The sequence below is a fragment of the Eschrichtius robustus genome, chromosome 19 (genome assembly GCF_028021215.1).
Source record: "Eschrichtius robustus isolate mEscRob2 chromosome 19, mEscRob2.pri, whole genome shotgun sequence".
Taxonomy (NCBI): domain Eukaryota; kingdom Metazoa; phylum Chordata; class Mammalia; order Artiodactyla; family Eschrichtiidae; genus Eschrichtius; species Eschrichtius robustus.
The window spans coordinates 4,613,571-4,633,993 of NC_090842.1; the positions used below are offsets into that span (position 1 = coordinate 4,613,571).

Sequence of the window (20,423 nt, forward strand, 5' to 3'; positions counted from 1 at the left end):
TTTGGAGAGTAATTGCAGACGAGGTAGACCGCATTCTCCCAAACATCTCCCCAGACATTCATCCTCTGGCAGGTGTTCACGGCACAGCCAATCTTGGTGGTTGTGGCCCAAACTATCTGAAAAGATGACATCCATACATCTGAGCTCAAGGGACAAATGACCAGGGTGACATAATCTGGCCTGGATCCATAAGGTGCTGGCATGAAAGGGGTGTGTGGTGAAGAGGTGAAGGACCAGATTCTTCCCCTAACCCATTAAAGATCCACACATTTGTTTAAAACAAAAGCAAACAAAAAAAAAAAGAACAAAAAAACACACAAGGAAAATTCCCCAGCAATGTAAAGCTGCCATATAAGTTTCTAGTGCTTACTCTCAGTTTCCATACTTGTGAACTGGCCACAAACGGCCTGGCCCACCAGCTATACTTTGAGTAGCGCCGAATTAAAGGAAAAAATTAAGGCAATGATAGAGCAGAGGTTTTCTGACTGGGCAACAGTCCCACAGGGCCAGGTGAGTGACAGTGTTTGGGGGTGCCAGGCTGAGGTCACACCTGATCTTCAGCCTTACCTGTGTGTAGTGGGTGCACATGGTCCCAGAGCACCTCTCCGGACACCAGGGGTTGCACTCGTGGGGGTAGGGGTAGGTGTAGTCCTTCACCTCGTCGTACCACGACTGCACGTGGAAGCCAGGAGAGCGATACCTGCAGGGGCAGATCAGCTTGTTATGTGTCGGCCACCAAGCACCCAACGACGGAGACCCCTGCTGGCAGCACCGCCACCCATGGGGCAGCTGGAGGGGGCGCTCCTTTGGGCCAACAGCCCCGTATCCCACCCAGTATCTGTTAAAAGTGCTTAAAACCCGAATTGGCCTCCTCTGGGTTCCAGGAGTGTCCCTGGGTGACCTACAAGCCACCAGTGTGTGTGGGAAACTTTTACCTGGCCCCCGGTGAGTTCTTTTTTATGTTAATAATTATGTATTAATTTTCAGGTACATTTGGGGAATCCCATATTTCACAGATATTACCGCTTAAGAAAAATCCCATATTTCACAGCTTTTACTGCTAAGACAAAACTGAAGGTGCAAGTCCATTTAAAGTCAACGTAGAGAAAAACAGTAAGTAGATAACTGAACAGATCCTGACCAGATAGCTGAACTGTGGCAGGGGAGGGTCTGGAAGTTGGGAAACAGCTGGCTATGGGGGACAGGGCAGACAGGTCCCTGTCACACACACACACACACACACACACACACACACACACACACACACACACACACACCCCAAAGAGCATCCTAAAGCCTCACGTTTCTGTAACGTCATGACCAGCTTCGTTCCTTGGCTGCCAGGGAACCCGAGGACTCAGACACAAGGCAGAAAACTCATTCAAGGCACAGGAACCCGCAGGTGTGCACAGCCCTGCAGTCAGCTGGGCAAACCCTCATACCAAGCTCCCCTTTGGGATTTTATCACCTGAGCCCTCCCTCGTCCCCAACCCTGAGGAGCACGCCCCCAGCCACTGTTGGTGGCCACCGCCCCCTCGCTTCAACCCTGTCTGCCCGGTTGGCACCGGGAAAGAAAATAAACCAGATTGGAACCCCTGCCGCTGTCACCAGCAAGCGTAAACAAAGTGGTTTCAATAAAGAGAACAGATGTGGTGGCGACTGGTGACTTCTGAGGGCAGTGCGGGGACCCGGGTGGTTAGATGTCTTGTAACAATTACTGTCAGCACCCAGGGAATGGTGGCGGTCAGTGCCGTGGCTGAAGAAGCAGCCTCCCTTCCTGGGGCCAGCTCGGGGAAAGAGACACACGCAGCAACAGAGCTCTAGGGCCACGGGGAACCCATCACCAGTCTGTCTATTTCCCTGGAACCTCACAGCCAGGCTGGGGTGGTTTCGGAAAGAGAACAGTTGGCTGCAGAGGGGCCTTCAGAAGAGGGTCTCTTTTGTAAAGTGAGATGGCAATATTCATCCAGAAGGGGGACAGTCTTTGTGCCCTGGGACCCATCAGTCCTACTCCTCAGAGTTTTCTAATGAAATTATTCAAATGAGCCAAGCGGGAAAAGAAAAAAAAAAAAACCTAGCTACAAGAATGGAATGGCTTGGGCTTCCCTGGTGGCGCAGTGGTTAAGAACCCTCCTGCCAATGCAGGGGACACGGGTTCGATCCCTGGCCCGGGAAGATCCCACACGCCGCGGAGCAACTAAGCTCGTGCACCACAACTACTGAGCCTGCGCTCTAGAGCCCGCGAGCCACAACTACTGAACCCGTGTGCCACAACTACTGAAGCCCGTGTGCCTAGAGCCCGTGCTCCGCAACAAGAGAAGCCACCGCAGTGAGAAGTCCACGCACCGCAACAAAGAGCAGCCCCAGCTCGCCGCAACTAGAGAAAGCCCGCGTGCAGCAACGAAGAGTAGCCCCCACTCGCCACAACTAGAGAAAGTCCAAGCGCAGCAATGAAGACCCAACACAGCCAAAAAAAACCAAAAACCAAAACACAAATAAATAAATTAATTTAAAAAAAAACAAAAGAGTGGAATGGCTAAATTCCAGTCTGTCAACTTGATGGCCCACAGGCAGCCTTGACGACGTGATAACCATGACAACCATGTAACAGAAAATGCTTTGATATCGTATGAGAAGGAAAAAAAAAAAAAAAAAGAATTAACAGCTGTCCTGGCCACAGTTACAACTACGTGAAAACATGCCGGCCCACAGCCAGATGCACCTCAGAAGCCCAGGAACACGCAAAGAGCTGAACCAGGGCAGTGGATCGATGGGTTTGGTTCCCTTTAGACATTTTCTCTTAATGCTGTCACAAGACTGACTTCATAAAAAGCAGAAAAGAATACTGGGTTGCTGTGGTTCCACGAAGTCACACCTCTGGACCCGTGGTGACACCTGCCCAGGTCCCTCCCGGAAAGGCACTGGCTAAAGGAAAATGCAGCTGCTCGTGGACCCATTACACTCCACGCTTAAAGAGCTGGAAATAGAGTAAATAGGCAGCTGAAGGCAAGCAAACCCTGACCTGAACTTTGAGGGGCTGTTTCCAGTCCAGACCAACTTTTCAATAAGTGCGGCAAAACGAAAGCAGACCCCGGGACCCTGGGCCCCCATTCGGAGGACTCGTGTGCACAGCACGTGGTCAGAGAGTCTTAACCGGTCAGAAGACAGTTTGTCCATTTCCTCTAAGGCAACCAGCCCCCAGCCCGGGAGGGGCTGCCAGCTGGCTTGGGTGCTCGGGAATGTGGCCCGGTTGACCGGGGGGAAGGTCCGTGGGTGACATTTAACAGACACTGTCAAGGCCTTGGAGGTTCGGCGGCGTGAGTGAGACCCCCGTTCACAAGCAGGGGGTCACAGCGGCTCTTACCTGCCCCAGTGCACGGCCAAGTTCTGCCCGATGGACACCAGCAGGCTGTTGGGCCCATGCTCCCAGATGCACTCCTGGGCCCAGGCCACCGCCGACTTCTCCAGCTCTTCATCCCAGGTCTGCAAGGGGACGAGAAATGGGCACCAGGAGGTCAGGGTCAGGGGTGGGTGTAAGAACCCAAACTGCAGAGACGTCCCCAGCTCAGGCCCTGGGAGACCCCGAGGGCCGGGCTCCGGCTTCCACAACACTGGACACAGGGACGTCGTGCATTGTCTCTGACGCGTTCCTTGCTCGGGAGGTGGGAAGTGGCTGGTCAGCAAAGAACCTAGAGGAGCCCCGATCCTCAGAGCACCTGCTCGGCCCCTAACTTGTCAGGGACACTGGCAAGTCCCTTCTCTCAGCTTCAGTCTCCTCATCTGTGAAATGGGAGGATGAATAAATCCTGGAGATGAATGATGGTGATGGTGGTGATGGTTGCACAATGGTGTGAATGTAGTTAATGCCACTGAATAGTGCATTTAAAAATGGCTGAAATGGTAAGTTTTATATTACACATATTTTACATTATACATATGTATATATATATATTTTTAGGTAGCAAGAAATGCCTTCAACTCGCCCAGTCCTGTTCCCCTCCGGCACAGCCCTCCCTGAGTCAGGGGTCTGGGCCAAAGAATCTGCAGCCCTCTCGCCTCCCAGCCGGCCCAGGGAGCACACATAACTCCTCAAGAAACAACACGGTGAACAAGGCAAGCAGGGTCACTTCTCTTCTGCGGAGGAACAGATGCCAAGCGGCCCTCCCACCTGCGAGCCAGCGGCTGCCCCGCCCCCTCCCAGACTCTTGGGGAAGATGTTCCAGCTCATGGGCAGCTAGGGGCTGTCCCTCGCTCTGGGAAGCCCCAGCCCTGGCACACAGTAGTTGCTCACTGAAAGCCTATCCAGGCAGAGCCCCGGGACCATCCAGGAACAGGAACAGGAGACTGGTTGAACCAACTGTGGGACCCCTGAACGGAAGCTGCCCACTGCCCTCTCCTCCTCCTGTCTCGCCGTCTCCTTCTGGCCAAGATAACTGCGACTCCTCAACATCCAGGGGCAAGTCCTGCCCCAGGGCAGACGCCTCGGGGGGCCCGGGGTCACACCTCTTGACCCGCTGCCCATTTCAGCTGCAGGGGACATTCTGGGTTTCTTGCCGACAGTGCCCCACCTTCAGCGCCCACCAAACCCTGCACCACTTCTGCCTCGGATCTTTCTCCAGTGCCCAAGCACAGCCTGAAACAGGGGGTCAACACCCCCGGGGGCCACACTCAGTCAGTGGGAGACAGGCCTGTTGATAAGAGCACCCACCTCCCACCTTCAGAGGGCGGGGCAGTGAGGTGCTCTTGTTAGGTCTTGTTCACTTAACAAGAGCGTTCTTGTTAGGTGAACCTGGGTATGGTGCCAGGCTCTGCCTCTTGCTGGCTGTGTGACTTCAAGCAAATGGCTTCACCTCTCTGTGCCTCTGTTTCCCTATCTCTAAATGGGCTAATGGTACCTGGAATAGGATTTGGGGGAAGGTTGAATGAGAGCAGGCATGGAGCCCCCAGATGAGAAGCAAAGTAGTTCTCAGTCAATGGTACCTGGATATTAAGGAAGTTAACTTTCTCAAGCACCCACCAGGTGCCAGGGCAGTCATCTTCTGAACACCTGCCAGTTGCAGGGAACATTAGCACGATTTTCTTATTTAATTCCCCCAACAAGCCCTGGAGGTATGTTTTATCTCTCCACTGTTGCAGATAAAACAAACAAACAAAAACCTCTGAGGTTAAGAGAGGTTAAGTAACTTGCCTAAGGTCACCCAGCTAGGAACTTGTTAGAACTTTAACAACCCAGCCGTGTCTGCCTTCCAAGGGGGCTCTTCCTGCTCTGCACGCTGCCACCAAGTGCTGGTCCCACTTCACTAAAATAATAATGGTTACTAAAATCATAGCAACAGTATAATTCACATTTATTTAGCATCATGCATTATCTTATTGACTCCTCCAAACAACTCTGTGAGAAAGGTACTTTTGTCGTCCCCATTGTGTTTGGTGAGGAATTATAAACGCAGAGAGGCCAAGTAATCTGCCGAAGTCACACAGCTAGCACGTGGCAGCTACCTAACCCCAGGCAGGCTGGCTCCAGAGCCTGTCCACCCATAAAACCTCGAAGTGGGGTATCTTAACTTCTGGAGGTTTAAAATCCACCTCTCAGTGCTGAGCGTGTTTCAAAGGACTGTGGCTCGAAGCCCCAGCGAGCAGGGCCGAGCAGGAAGCCAGGGATCTGAGACACTTTCTCAAATCAGTGCCACTTGTCTGGGTGGAGACGGGCCGGGCAGCTCTGGGCCGAGGATGCCGGGAGGGAGGGGACGGTGCTGAGCCTCGGACTGCCGGCCCCGCCCCGCGGCCCCCTGCTCAGAGGCGGCCCCAACAACACCCCTAAAGGCTCTACTTCCCCCACAGGGGGGCTGTTGAGACCGAAGGAGCCAGAGCCCAGCTCCAACCCTGAGATACCATGAAGTAAACAAATAGGAAAACACAGCAGGCTAGTCACAGGCTGCCCAGGGCCTGTGCCTGCCTGCTGCGTCCCCAAGCTCCTTTCCCCTGCCCTGTATCTCCCCCACAAGCACCGAACAAGCACAGGGCATGAGGAAAAGACCGGCAGAAACCCAGCCTGCTCCCCATAGGAGGCAGGAAACGGCCAGGACCCTGGCGGGGTTGGGGCTCAGTCAAGCTTCAGGCCCAGGAAAATGCCTGCTCCCTGGTAGGCACCACACAGGGCCTTGGGGTGGGGAGGGGCACAGGATGCAGGGTGACTGATCCAGAAAGAGGTGGAGAGTGTCTTTTCCCGACGGGGACAGACGCCAAATGACCAGTTGCTGGGAAGGAGCGGGGAGGAGTCCGTGCCCTAAAAAGAAAATCCACCCTGATTCTCTCCATCTTTAACCCCATAAAGGTCTGCGCAGTTGCCCCATGCATTAGCGTGTTGAAAGGGTGCCCACTCTGCCTCCTAAAATTATCACAGCCCCTTCGGAATAAATGTCTGGACCATTTTCTTCAGGGAAAAAAGAAATGGTTTCATAACGAGTTCCCAGAGGACTCGGGGCTTGCTTGGGGCTCTGCGCAGACGGGCATCCATTCATCCGTCCCACAGCTGGCGATGGGCCACCTCGCGCAAGCACGGACAAGGACACCGAGGGACTCACAGGCACGCGGGCAGGTGACCGACCGTGAGGGTGGCCGAGGTCGGAGCACAGGCAACATGGAGAGCGGCAGCTGAGAGTCCAGAGGAAGGAGAGGGCCCGGGGCCAGGGCTGCAGGGAGGTGGATACGGGAGTGTTGAAGGTGCAGCCCTCCTGGGGGCGGGGGGTGGGGGCGGGGTCTGTAACACACACAGCACCCAGAGGCCTCTGCGGCCAAAGGCAAGGGAGGGAAACAGGCTATCCAGACAGACAAGGGCTCCTGATAGGAGGCCTCGGATGCGGGGCAAGAAGCGCAGAGGGCACCGAGGCTCCTGCCAGGGCAAAGGCTGGAAGAGAGTGAGATTTAGGAACTATAACGTGATACCAGGATGCAGAATGGGCCGGAAGAGGGCAAGATGGGAGGTGAAACAGCCCCCGCCCCCACCCCAGGGCTGAGGCTGCCCCGATAATCAAGGGAGGATGGAAAAGGCTGGAGAAAGAGCCCCTGGTACCGGTGGGGTCGGGGGTGGGGGTGGGGAGGGGTTAAACTGAGCGTGGACAGGGGACAAGAGCATGGGTCCTGGACTCAGCCGGACCCAGGTCAGCATTCGCCTCCGCCTCTACAGCTGTGTGACCTCGGGCCTCGGTTTCCCAGTCTGTAAAGTGGGGGGATACCACGGCGCCCGTTTCACAGGGCTGGGGGGATGGGACACGGAGACACACGAGTGAGGGCAGAGCTGGGGACGTGCACTGGGGAGCCGGCTGCCCTCCTGCTCCGAAACGCGGGGCTTCTCCAGACGCACAGGGGACCCTCCACTGTCCCCCCTCTACTGCTCCTCCCCAGCAGACACCCCATCACTCATGGACTCGGCCACCCCTCGCTACTCAGACGGAAGGCGCAGCTAAACGGTGGGGTGAAGCTAAGGGTGACACAAGGACAGCGGTAACAGCAAAGCCCCAGCACTGCGCACCTGTGCCAGGCAGTCAACACATATGCCGTTAGATGGTCACGGGGGCCACATGAGGTGGGATTTCCAAAGTAGACGCTGAGGCTCAGACTGGCTAAGGAGACGTCAAGGTCACACAGTGAAGACGTAGCAGAGCTGGGGTCGGACTCACCAAAGCCCAGCCCTTGACCCTCCCCCTCCCCCTCCCCCTCCAGGAGGGTCTGGGAGGAAGAGTCAAGGGCGGGGAGCTCCAGCTGAGCTACAGAGAGGTGCAGCCTATGCTGATCGGGTAGGGCATCCCGAACAGAGGCAGGGGGCCCTCTCTCACCAGGAGTCCCCAAGCCTGCCATCCCCCACCCCTCCCCCCGCTGATGGGGCCAGCCCCTGTGGTGCCCCAGCGCTCACCATGTACTCCATGTTGGAGGCCGGTGGCGACACCTGGCCCCGCAGCTTGTTGTGAAGCATGAGGATCTCCTCCTTGTCCACCCTGGGGATGGCCCTCCGGACCCGGGAGTGGGGTCTGTCCTGCTGGTATTTGCTGAGCAGCTTCTCTAGGTGTGTGACATTGGGCAGGAAAAAGCCTTGGGCTCCACAGACCAGCAGCACCAGCCCCAAGGGCACAATGCCGTTCAGGACACAGCTCATGGCTCCACGCTGGCAGCAAGGGCTGGGATGACAGGGTGGCCTGGGCTCCTGAGGTGCTCGTGTGGTCTGAAAAGAAGCAGAGGGAGGCGGGAGAAGTCGGTCAGTGTCAAACCCGTGACGGCAGTGACCGGACCGGACATCATTCTCCCCACTTTGCAGATGCGGAGACTGAGGCCACAGAAGCTAAACCACCAAGGTCCCGCAGGCAGGAAGTGGTGGAGCTGGGATTCAAGCCAAGGGTCTCCAGCAAGGCAAGCTGCCTGATGCCACATGGGACATCCTGGCTCAGTCTCTCCTGGACTCAACTTCTCATGGCGCCATCTATTCTCGCTCTGAGTCAGCATTTGGACTCATTCAGGACTGCGGTGGGTCTTCGGCCTGAATTAAGTTCCATCTCCTGCCCCCAAAAGAGATTGCTAAAGTCATTTCACATCATGAAAGGATGTGCCGTGATCCAACGTGAGTGGCAAACTTCCTGGTCCCTGTGAAGTAAGACTCAGTTCCCAAAGCGATTGTCAGGCATCCCCAGACCCATCACTGCATGAGGCCCCACCTATCACGGCCCTTCCACCGGGCACCACCCGTGTAACCGTCACACACTACGACACAATCTCCCGGGACCCAGCCAGGGACCCAGCCATGCACTCTGCCGATTTGCTCCTTGGAGAAAGTAGAAAGAGAAAGAGAAAGGACCTCCAAGGGGTATCTGCGTACCCACTCTCATCCCATCCCTGCCTGGCAAACCCCCTAAACAGCCTGGCATGCAGCCTCCCTCAGGCAGCTTCTGTCTGACAATGAGCTCGCTACAGGCACTGCCGGATGTTAGTTACCCTGTTGGCTGCTAAGTTAGTGCTTCATATGGGTTATTAGTACCCAACAACTGCATCAGCAGGGCCGAGGGGACAGAAGATGGTGGCTGGGACTCCCGGTCCTTCAAGGCCCATCTTGGAGCTGCACTTCCCAAGGAGCATTTCTGGAACCCTAACCCTGACACGTGCCGGGCTGAGGGCCGTGGCGCACGGCCTCGCGGTCCCATTGGTTGGGATTCACCCCTCTCTGAGACCCCCGGTGCCGACTGCGGTGAATCCCTCACTTTATGACCCATCAAGGATCTTGACGATCCCTCCTTGCCTTTGGGCTACAGGCCCTTTTCCCAAATAACGCCGCTTACTAACCTTTCTTAGTTAGCGTCTTAGGAAAAGCTGCCTTAGTCTTGGAATACACTTAGTAATTCTAAAATTCCACAGTCCAAAGTTAATTTATTAGGTGAATTTCCGCTGTGCCTTGTGTTCCTTCCCAGAACCCTTCCTGAGCATCTACGTGGGCCAGTCACCTCATTATGTTATTTCCAATCCTCACGACAACCCAGGAGGTCGGTCTGTTATCACTCCCATTTTACAGGTGAGGAGGCTGAGGCTTGGAGTGCCGGTCCCAAGGCCGCTGTACTGGTAAGACTCGAACCCAGGTGTGATGTCTCTGAGGGTCCGGGATTTCCCATCATGCCACCCTGGCTCCATGGGTCACACTAAAGGTCACAAGCCTGGTCTTCCTGCTGGCTTATTGTCTGGTCCAAGAAGACAAGGCAGGGCTTGAATGAGTGTCTTCGTTCACCCTCTCGCCTCTGTTTTACTCCCAAGGAGAGTCAGTCAGTCACCCAATGACCTTTATTAGACACCTATTTTGTGCTGGGCGCTGGGACACGAAGATGAAAAGGGCGCTGTCCCGGCCTCAGGGGGCTCCCAGTTGGGCGACAGGCGAGGAAACCCACAGCCCCTACCCAGCGGGACAGGCCTGACAAGACGGCGCGGGGAGCTGGTGGGAGGGGCTCCAGGGCCCCCTTGGATAGGGGGGGAGGCAGCCAAGCCTGGACGCTGACCCACCCGGAACCCCGGGTGGCCCCTCTGGTCTTCTCCTATACCAGCAACAGCTGGGTTTTCACCAGTCGCGTGGTCTGGGGCTGCAAGCTGGCAGCTGGAGGAGGACATCCTCAAGCGCGCATCTGGGGCATCCCAGGAGGCAGAGCTGGAGTGGAGGAGCTATGGGAACGCGGCAGTTCCCATCTCCAACCCTGGAAACTCTCCAGGGTGCTGACCGGGCTTACGCTTCAGATAAATATAACCGCCATCTAGGGGGAGGCCTGACTCCTTGGAGTGGGTGAGATGTGGCCTCCCTCCCGAGGAGTTCCCTTTGGGGCAGAGCCGCAGGGACCTGGGTTAGGGTGGGGGACTTCTGAGTGCTCGTTCGCCCTGTGGGGATCAAGCCAGGAACGCAGAAGCTCTCAGGGTCCCTGACGTCTCCCTGCTTAGTCACACCACCATATACGAGCATTTCCCAGCTGCAGAGGCCAGGCTGAAAAGGAAGCCAAAACGCACTGACACTGGGTTAAGATTTAGGACAAAGAAGGAGTGGGATCAACATCACAGAGTGTCCACTCGGGCGTCACGGCAACACCCGATTTGCTTTACTCTTCAGCATCCCGAGGGGCAGGGCACCCCAAAAGGCATGAAATAGGAATTGCTTACATGACTCAACTAAACTGGGTTTGGTTTAAATCACCAACGGGCACAACTCAAATGACTCTCAGTAGGGGGATGGGTAAATGAATTGTGAGTCAGTGTGGGTGGAATATTATACAGCAAGTAAAAATGATGACCTGGAGCTCTGTGAGTGTTGGCATAAACAAAGCTCAAATCTGATGTTGGGCTAAAAAAGCAAGTTGTAGAATACTATGCTAATTTAACCTGACTGCCACGATTTGTACATATAAAACTTATAAGGAGTATTTTATATTTGGAAGAAAATGTAAAAAATAAAATTAAAAGTACAGCACAAAAGAGGAAAAGAAAAAAGAATACTATGCTAATGGTACTATCTGTGTGCATTTTAAGGCATATAAACCATACCTTGTATAGTTTACAGATATGTATATATGTACACACATCTGTGTATATGTGTGTATTATATACACATGTATTATACGTGTATGTACATATATGTATATGGTGTGTGTGCGTGTGCACGCGCGTGCACCTGCATGTGTTTGTACGGTAAAACCAGGACTGAACAGACCAAGTTCATGGTGGTAGATGATGCCAGGGTGAGGGAAATTGAACCGGGAAGGAGAATATGAGGGAACTCGTCTTTATGTCTAATATATTGTTTCTATTAAAAATCTCAGGACTTCCCTCGTGGTTCAGTGGTTAAGAATCCACCTGCCAATGCAGGGGTTTGAACGCTGGTCCGGGAAGATCCCACATGCCGTGGAGCAACTAAGCCCGTGTGCCACAACTACTGAGCCTATGAGCCACAACTACTGAAGCCCGCGCGCCTAGAGCCCGTGCTCTGCAACAAGAGAAGCCACCGCAATGAGAAGCCCGCGCACTGCAACAAAGAGTAGCCCCCCCTAGCCGCAACTAGAGAAAGCCCATGTGCAGCAACGAAGACCCAACACAGCCAAAAATAAATAAATAAATAAATAAATATATTAAAAAAAAAAAAATCTCAAGCAAATACGGCAAAGTGTAAGCTCCGTTCACACTGTGTGGATGGGCTGAGTTGGAGGAACTGTGATGTAGTCGCCAGAGGAGGGTGTCCTCGGGGGCCAGACCTCGGTGGTGAGTGCATACTAGCCTTTGGACTTGTCTATTTTAAAATTTTTTAAATATTAATGAATAAAACAAAGCAAAGTGCCAAAGCATGAAAGGACAGTGAAACCACTGCTGGTTCCAAGTGCATTCTCCCGGCATGTTCTCCTGAACGAGGGCGACCTTATTCCAGAAGACTTGGGTCGGCTGCCTTCACTCTGAACCTTCAAGGGCCTTGCTTGGTCCATGGGCCGCAGACGGGTCCTTCCCTCCAAGGTTCCGGAGACAACTGATAAAGCCTCGGCTGGAGCTTCAGAGTCGGGAGAACCATGGGGTTGGTTGGTTGGTTGGTTGGTTTATGGCCACACCGCGTGGTTTGCAGGATCTTAGTTCCCCAACCAGTGATTGAACCTGGGCCCTCAGCACTCAGAGCACAGAGTCCTAACCACTGGACCACCAGGGAATTCCCAACCCTGGGGTTTAGTCAAACCTTCCCACGGGGAGAAACACAAGTGAAAAGAGGCGTTTCTCCAAGTGGCTTCTCCACCTCGAGACAGTCGCTAGCCTGGACCACACCGACGTGTCTTGGGTTGGGCCATTCGGGGCATGGTGCTGGGCGGCGCTATTGGGTCTGAAAGTGGTCTGGCCTGGCTGGAGCTCAGGGAGGGTTGGTGGGGTCCACGCTGGGGAGGGGGCAACGCCTGGACCTTGATGGCTTCTGCTAAGTTTGGGCCACAGGAGAGCACTGAAGATTTAAGCAGAATTGTAACAGTAAGGGCTGGCATCTCACATCTACATTCCAGAGCACAGCACTGGGCTGGCACACAGGGAAAAAAAACAGAATCCTGGACTGAGTTGTGTGGCCTGCAAATTCCTATGTCGAAGTCCTAACCCCCAGCACCTCAGACTGTGACTGTATTTGGAGAAAGGGTCTTTAAAGAGGTGATTAAGTTAAAATGAGGTCATATGGGTGAGCCCTACTCCAGTATGACTGGTGTCCTTATAAGAAGAAGGGATTAGGACACAGACACACACAGAGGGACGAGAGTGTGAGATACGGCAAGGAGACCACCGTCTACACGCCAAGGAGCAAGGCCTAAAAGGAACCAGCCCCGCCGACACCTTGATCTTGGACTTCCAGACTCCAGAAGTGTGAGAAAATGAATTTGTGTTGTTTAAACCACTCAGTCTGTGGTACTTTATCCTGGCAGCCCTGGCAAACTAATACAAGCATCAGATAATAAGTGAGGAAAACTGTTCTAAGTATCCCACTGGCAGCTGTATGGAAGGGGGTAAGGGAGGAACAGAGAGGCAAATGGGGAGGCCAAGGCTGGGATCGTGGCTGGAACCTGGGCAGTGGCGATCGGCGCTGGGTCACAGCACGAGCCCACCAGCCGAGGCGACTTCGCCGGGGCCACGCCAGCCCCCGTTGGCCTTCAGCCCCTTGGCATTCAGCTTCCACTGCCGAAACAGCTCGATCAGAACTTAGGGAAAAAGCAGTTCAGCCCCCTTTCCATCTACAATTTAAAAGAAACAGACTCACAGACAGAGAATAGACTAGTGGTTGCCAAGGGGGAGAGGGGATGGGGGGGGATGGAGTGGGAGTTTGGGGTTAGCAGATGCAAACTATTATAGAGAATGGATAAACAACAAGGTCCTACTGTATAGCACAGGGAACTACATTCAATATCCTGGGATAGGGCTTCCCTGGTGGCGCAGTGGTTAAGAATCTGCCTGCCAATGCAGGCGACACGGGTTCGAGCCCTGGTCTGGGAGGATCCCACGTGCCGCGGAGCAGCTGGGCCCGTAAGCCGCAACTACTGAGCCTGCGCGTCTGGAGCCTGTGCTCCGCAACAAGAGAGGCCGCGATAGTGAGAGGCCCGCGCACCGCGATGAAGAGTGGCCCCCGCTCGCCGCAACTGGAGAAAGCCCTCGCGCAGAAACGAAGACCCAACACAGCCAAAAATAAATAAATAAATAAATAAATTTATTAAAAAAAAAAAAAAAAAAAAATCCTGGGATAAACCATAATGGAAAAGAATATGAAAAAGAATATATATTTGTATAACTGAGTCACTTTGCTGTACAGCAGAAATTAACACAACATTATAAGCCAACTATACTTCAATAAAATAAATTAAAAAAAAAAAAGTTTTCCCAATGAGACACACACACACTGCCCACCACCACCTGGGGCTTTCCAATGACCCGTACAGGCCCCCACCAGGGAGGCCGGCGGGGCTTACACGGAGGGAGACCCACCGCACACCCGTTGCTGCATTTCTCACTTCACCCTCCCGATGATTCAGAGGTTTGGGCTCTATTGCTCCCATTTTACAGATGAGGAGACTGAGGCCCCTGGAGTGTCAGGAACCTGCCCAGGGTCACACAACTGCAGGCAGAAAACCTGGGGCTGGAACCCAGCTCCGTCTGACCTCCAAGCCCCTTTCTCAATGCCACCGTGCCTTCCCGAGGGTGGGCTTCCTTGGGGATTTCCCGTCACCACCCCCACAGGGGAGGGCCGCCCACAAACAACCCAGCACTCACTGCAACCCTCCCTGCCCTTCTCTGCTTCCTGCGTGGAGAGTGGGGCTCAGTGGAGACAGGCACCGTGCCCCACCCCAGGTCAGAGAGTGACTCTGTCAAGAAGGCATCCATTTGTCGCCCCCAGGGGAATGAAACCTTTACATCATGGTGACATTTCACCAAGATACTTCCCGTCATGGGGCTTGGCACCCACCCAGTCTCTATCTGCTGACGCACCTTTGACTAAAATACGACGCCCGCACCGACGGACCCTCTCTGCCGGGCACCCTCCAGCCCTCCTAACGTCCCCGAGGGGCTCACACTTCAGGGGGTCGACCCGAGCTCCCTTCGGTTCCTGGAGATGGAGGCCCACACTCTCCAGCTCTGCACTTTTGTCCCCGGTTTCTCCTAGGGTTGCCAAACACAAGCTTCATTTCCAGAGAAGCCCTTCTCCACTCTCTGTCCCTGGCCTCCTACCAAAAGCCTGAAACACCCGCGTGGACGGCCGTACAATTCACAGAAACGCTGTCTGGGAGACGTCGTCTCCTTGGCCCCAGTTGCAAAACCCAGCCCAGGAGACCACAAACAAGATAACGGCGCCAGGGTCCCAGAAGCACATACCGGGGGTGGGGGGGGGAGGGGCGGGGGCGGGAAGGGGATCAAGAAAGCTTTCAAGCCCCACGGTCAACGGCCAGACCCAACCTGGGGTCAGATTCCTGCAGCACGGCCTCAGCTTTCAGGTGCAGCTGGACTCTGGCTGTTTTCTACCCCATTTTCTGGAAAACAAAACTGAGCCCGGGAGACGTTACGTGGTATCTGTGAGGTTGCAGGGCTGGTTTGCGGTGGAACCAAGGCTTCAAATCCAGCTTTCTGGACGCGTGGGAACTCTGAGCACGTGACTGCTGCACCGTCGGCTCTGCCGTCACCCCTCCACCCCGGCCAAGGCTCCGGGGACATTTAGGGCATCCACAGCCCCACGTATCCCCAATCTAGCGGGGGGTCTCCTCGAGGGCCAGCTCCTGGGGGGATGCAGCCACCAAATTCAACTCTCAGGAATGAGAGAAAGAAAGAGAACGTGGTTGAAGTTCGATGTCATCCCGCCTGGGCTGCCTTCGCCTATGTTTAGGAAAGCCTGCCAGAAAGATGACTCTTAGGACGGAGCCTGCCAGCCGTCAGCCCCAAGGCCGGGCCAAGCTCTCTGCTTCTGCACATGCTGTTCTCGTGGCTCACCCCATGACCCCAGCCTGCCCCGCCCCCGCCCGGGTCCCGCTGATGAATGAAGTCCGGCTCGTGGGTTAAGACTCAACTGCAGGGTCGCTGCTTAATCATGGCCCCAGACCTGTCCGCCTTGTTCACCGGTGAACCGCCAATGCCTGACCTCGTTGGGACGAGGAGATCCGTACATTCACTCCGTAAATATTTACTGAACACCGCTGGCGCCTCTGGGGGTGAACAAGACTGACAGGTCTGCAGATGTGATTCAGCTCCAGGAGGCTTCCAGAAAGCAACGACCCTTCGGCTGAGTCTTCACTGCTCAGCAGGGATGGATCAGCCTGCAGGGGAGGGGGCAGGCTGGGGTCAAGGGTCGAGCCGTGGTATGAGGAATGACGGAGATGAGGAACACGAGTGTTACGGTATTACAGGGTTCGCTACGTGGTCTATGGCTAATAGTACTGCCTATGACAATAGTGATGGTGATGTTAAATGCTCCACAGATGCATTGTTTGGAGGGATTTGGGGAAGGCTGGAATTAATAACGGGGAACACAGTGAAGAAGGCTATTCTCTCTTCACCACATTATTGCAAAGCCCCACCTCTGCTTTGAGACAAAATCTAATTTTTAAAAATTCAATAAATGTCTAATGCTTGTCGGGGGCGGGGGGAAGCCCACCCCTAAACTTGAGACATGCTTCGGCTCACTGCATGCCTGGGGCCTTGGACACTTCTTCCCAGCTTTCCAGGGAAGTGGGCTCCGAGACGTCACAGACCGGGTCTGCGGCGTGAATGTGACCAACTGGCCGGGAACCGGATTCACAGTGGTGACAGTCAGCCGGTTCAGAGGCCAGTGCGGTTGCAGCGCTGGGTCCCCTTCCAGGGCTCAGCTCGGCTGAGTTCACCGGCCGTGGGTGTCGAGGCCTCAGCAGCCTGCCTCCTGTCTGCTCACACTTGCTGCCTTGCCAGCTAAGACTGGCTGCTTCTTGACGGCTGGAACCATTGCTGTGCTGGTAAATGTTTAACAACTGAGGCTCGAAAAACCCCAAAATACCCACCCTGATCTGTAGTGTCTGCCAATTCCCTTGGTGTAAATATTCCCATCACAGCAATTTGAAGCCACCAACGTGGGGTCACTGAGCATGGAGTGTCTGGAAAGAGCCTCACGATCACACAGAATGATGTCGTTTTTCCATCACATGCACAGAATAGACATCAACCACCCCAAGAGCAGAGAGAATAGTAAAGCGAGGTAAAAAAATAGGATGCGCTAAGTTTTGAGTACTTATTACCTTTGTTTTAAATAAGACTTATTTCACTGTAAGTTTCTATAACACTTAATGTTGGTGGTGTTCACAGGGAGTTATACTCAACATTTTGTAATAACCTATAAGGGAAAAGTATCTAAAAATACGGGTATATATACATATATATGTGTATATAACTGAATCACTGTGCTGTACACCTGAAACTTACATGACATTGTACATCAACGATACTTCAATTAAAAAAAAAAATGATGGCTGGGTTGAACTTTTTGGAAACTTAACCACAACTTTTCTGAATACTTAACCATGGGCTCTCACAAGCCGGGACAAGCCGGGACAAGCCAGCATGACCCAGTCGGCCAGTTCCAGCACAGCACTGGCCGACTGGGTCTTATTCAACTTGAATCCTCAGCGCGTATTAACTGCCCAGCAAACACTTATCCCCAATGACCCAGCCAACACTTGATGAGTGAGGGCGAAGCGGCAGACATCGTTCTGGGTCCTCTACTCCCAGAATCTCGTATTTCATCCTCTGCACAGACTGATGGGGTCACTGCAATTATGATCCCTATTTTACAGATGAGGGAACTGAGGCTCAACACAGACAAGCAGCTTGCTCACGGTCATACAGAGTGCCTGCGGACGATGCAGAGGAGCCTGCCACCCTCTGACCGCCTACCCATCCTGCTCTCCAAAACGTCAGGGCAGTTCTGACCTGTGCCCCGACGTCAGCCGGACTCAGCGAGAGACCCCGAGGCTAAGCCCCAAGCCCGGGGTACCCCAGGCTCCGCTCTTCTTCAGAAGCACAAAGGAGAACTCAAAACGTGAGCGAGGCCAACGGCAGAGCAGAGTCAGACCCACAAACCACCCAGAAATTCCAGGAATGAAGTGGCGGCTGGGAGGAGGGGCGCGGGACACCCCAGCCTGTCTCAGGCAGATCCCAGGACTGGGTAAGTACCAGACACCCCAGGGGTGGGGATCTCCCTCCTCCATTGGAGCCAGTTTTCCTTAAACCCTTCTCAACAGAATCAGGGCAGGACAATGGAGGAAACAGGCCTGTCCCTTCCCTTGCCAACTGCTCTGCCCTCAACCCCACAAAGATGGACACTAGGCTTAACAAAAATGCCCCCGGCCCCCCGCTGCAGGCACTTTCTTTCCTCCTGTCCCCTCAGCCAAAGATACGTCCTTACAGGATACACAGGGCAATATCTCAGGATGCTTAATTGAACAAATACAATATACAAAACCCATTCGGTTTTTTAAATACTATGCTAAGAATATACACAGAAAGAGAACACTCGCTCAACAAACATTTACTTAATCTACTCTGTGCGAAAAAAAAAAAAAAAAAGAACTAAAACCAGGTTTGTTCAGTGCAAGCCAAGATAATATATAAGAGAAGCCACTTTAAAGTGACTGGATAATAAATTAATATGTTCTTAAAATACCCAGTACATAACTCCTGGGGCCCCTTTCTCCCTTCTTGCAGATGTGTGGATGTTTCCTTGGAAACAACGCTCCCAGCGAAGCTTTAGATAAATGGCAAGAAACCTCCACCTCCAAAGGACAAGAAATCAAGGACTCCCAGGAGGCAGCGTGGATAAGCGTGGACACTGGGTCAACCCTGGTTGGAATCCTGACTCCACATCATTGAGCTGGGTGCTGCCCAGAGGGTCCCTCAACCTCGTGGAGTCTCCAATTCCTCATGGGCAAAACAAAGCCCTGAATTTCTCCCAGGGCTGGGGGAGGATTTGCAGATTATGGAGACAGTGGTTCTAAAGAGCCCAGCAGCAGAGTCCCAGGATTTACCGGTGTTTAATGACTGTTTCTTTCCCTCCTCCTCCTGGGTGAATTCGGGCATCCCAGATCATCTCTGCTCCAGGCTACGAGGCTGACAGCATCTGGACCAGCCTCCCACCTGAAATGCACGATTCACTGGTATTGGGTGGTACCTGCAAGGATGAGTCACAGCCTTGAACCAAGCTCAAGAATTCTATAGCAGCAGGCTATGGAATCTTCACACTGCTTCACAGATGAATATCCCCAGGGCAAACCCTCAGGTGGCCACGGAGTCCTTGGGATAGGCCAGTGAACAAGACTCTGTCCCCAGGAATCGGGGGGCGGGGAGGGAGGGAACATCGCAGCAAATAGACGATACAGAGGCTGGAGGAAGACAGCCCTGGGACGTGGGATGGTGAGGTTGGGCAGAGGGAGGGGCAGGGACCACTCTGGCTGGGGTGAGCTCCAGGCAGCAGGAACCGCGAGGACAAAGGCTCAGAGATGGTCACCATCTTGGCCTGACCAACGAGGGGTGCAAAGCCAGTGTGGCCGGGGAGAAATGGCGTCACAGAGGCAAGCAGGGCCAAGCAGCCAGGGGCCTTGAGGGCCATGACAAGGATTTTATTCTAAACACAAAGAGGGGGAACTTCCCTGGTGGTCCAGTGGTTCGGACTCTGCGCTTCCACTGCAGGGGGTGCGGGTTTGATCCCTGGCTGGGGAACTAAGATCCCGCATGCCATGCGGCATGGCCATAAAATAAAAACAATAAAAATTTTTAAAAATGATTGCAAAGAGGGGTGTGTGTGTGTGTGTGTGTGTGTGTGTGTATGCGCGTGTCGGGTGCAGGGCAGATGAAGCCAATGGTGACAGGGTCTGATTTATGCTTTGAGAGCCTGGCAGATGTAGCATTGCAGACGAAGGTCACAGACATAACACTGAACCAAAGAAGCCAGACTCCAGTGATGAAATGTGCACGGTTCATTTATGTAAAGTTCAAAACCAGGCAAAACCAACCTATACCATCAGAAGTCCGGAAATGGTTACCCTCGGAGGTGGGGCTATGGGAGGGTTCCTGGGGGACGGTCAGGCTCTGTAGCTCTGGGGCCGTAGCACGGGCATGCGCACTTGGAGAAAATTCATCCCCCAACGCACGAGTGCATGTGCGTTCTTCTCTAGCATGTTGAACTTTAATAAAAAGTTTAAGAGAAATCTAAAGAAGTTCTGGCTTGTGTTGGAAGAACGGCTCCAGAGAAGCTGGAGAACAGATTATGCAAGAGAAAATCCTCCAGGGCTCTCCCCAGGAGGCTCAGCGAGGAAACAAGTCCGGGGCCTGGTCTCCTGCAGCCCTTCAAAGTGAACTTGAAGGCGCTGGAGCCCAGGTAAAGCTCCGTGCTGCCAGAGCCTCCCACTTGGGCCAGACACCGACTCTCCCAGACAGGGCCCAGTTCATCCCCAGTCTGAAGGGCACTTTGTCCAGCAATGCCAAAGCTGAAAATATCTCAGTCCCCGGGAAGCCCGGCCTTGAAGGTTCCCGGGAATAAACAGTGTTTTTACAGCAGCCCGTGCTTCCCCCATGAGAACAGACTGGCTGTGTTGGGAGCCGGTTTGGGGGCGGGATGGAGAGGCGCAGCGGACACGTGCATACACACAGATGTATTTTAAATGCTGGGAAGCAAACAGCCCATTCTTTCACAGGGGCCGCTTACGGGTTACAGACAGACGGACTTCACAAGCTCCTGGGCACACGGGGCTCTAAACACAGGCTGAAGGAAAAGCCGGGAATCCTCAGGACACTTGCTCGGGCCCCAGAGCAACGGGTGCCAACAAGCCGAGCGCTCTTCCAGAAGAAAGTCCTAGGCACACGTCAAGAGCCTGTTCTCAGGGGCCTCGGCTCTGGACAGA

At 54.0% G+C, this 20,423-nt stretch overlaps 1 protein-coding gene across 1 annotated transcript in view; it reads right to left on the reverse strand.

The window, feature by feature from the left end:
* The window catches only part of CRISPLD2 (cysteine rich secretory protein LCCL domain containing 2), a 67,952-nt gene that overhangs the window by 41,946 nt on the left and 5,583 nt on the right, over nucleotides 1-20,423 (reverse strand). The window contains exons 2-5 of the mRNA XM_068528449.1: nucleotides 7,913-8,218; nucleotides 3,365-3,483; nucleotides 568-700; nucleotides 1-116 (exon numbers count right to left, since the gene is read on the reverse strand). Of these exons, the coding sequence (XP_068384550.1) occupies nucleotides 1-116; nucleotides 568-700; nucleotides 3,365-3,483; nucleotides 7,913-8,152 (608 nt within the window). The 5' untranslated portion in view covers nucleotides 8,153-8,218. The remainder of the gene's footprint in view (nucleotides 117-567; nucleotides 701-3,364; nucleotides 3,484-7,912; nucleotides 8,219-20,423) is intronic.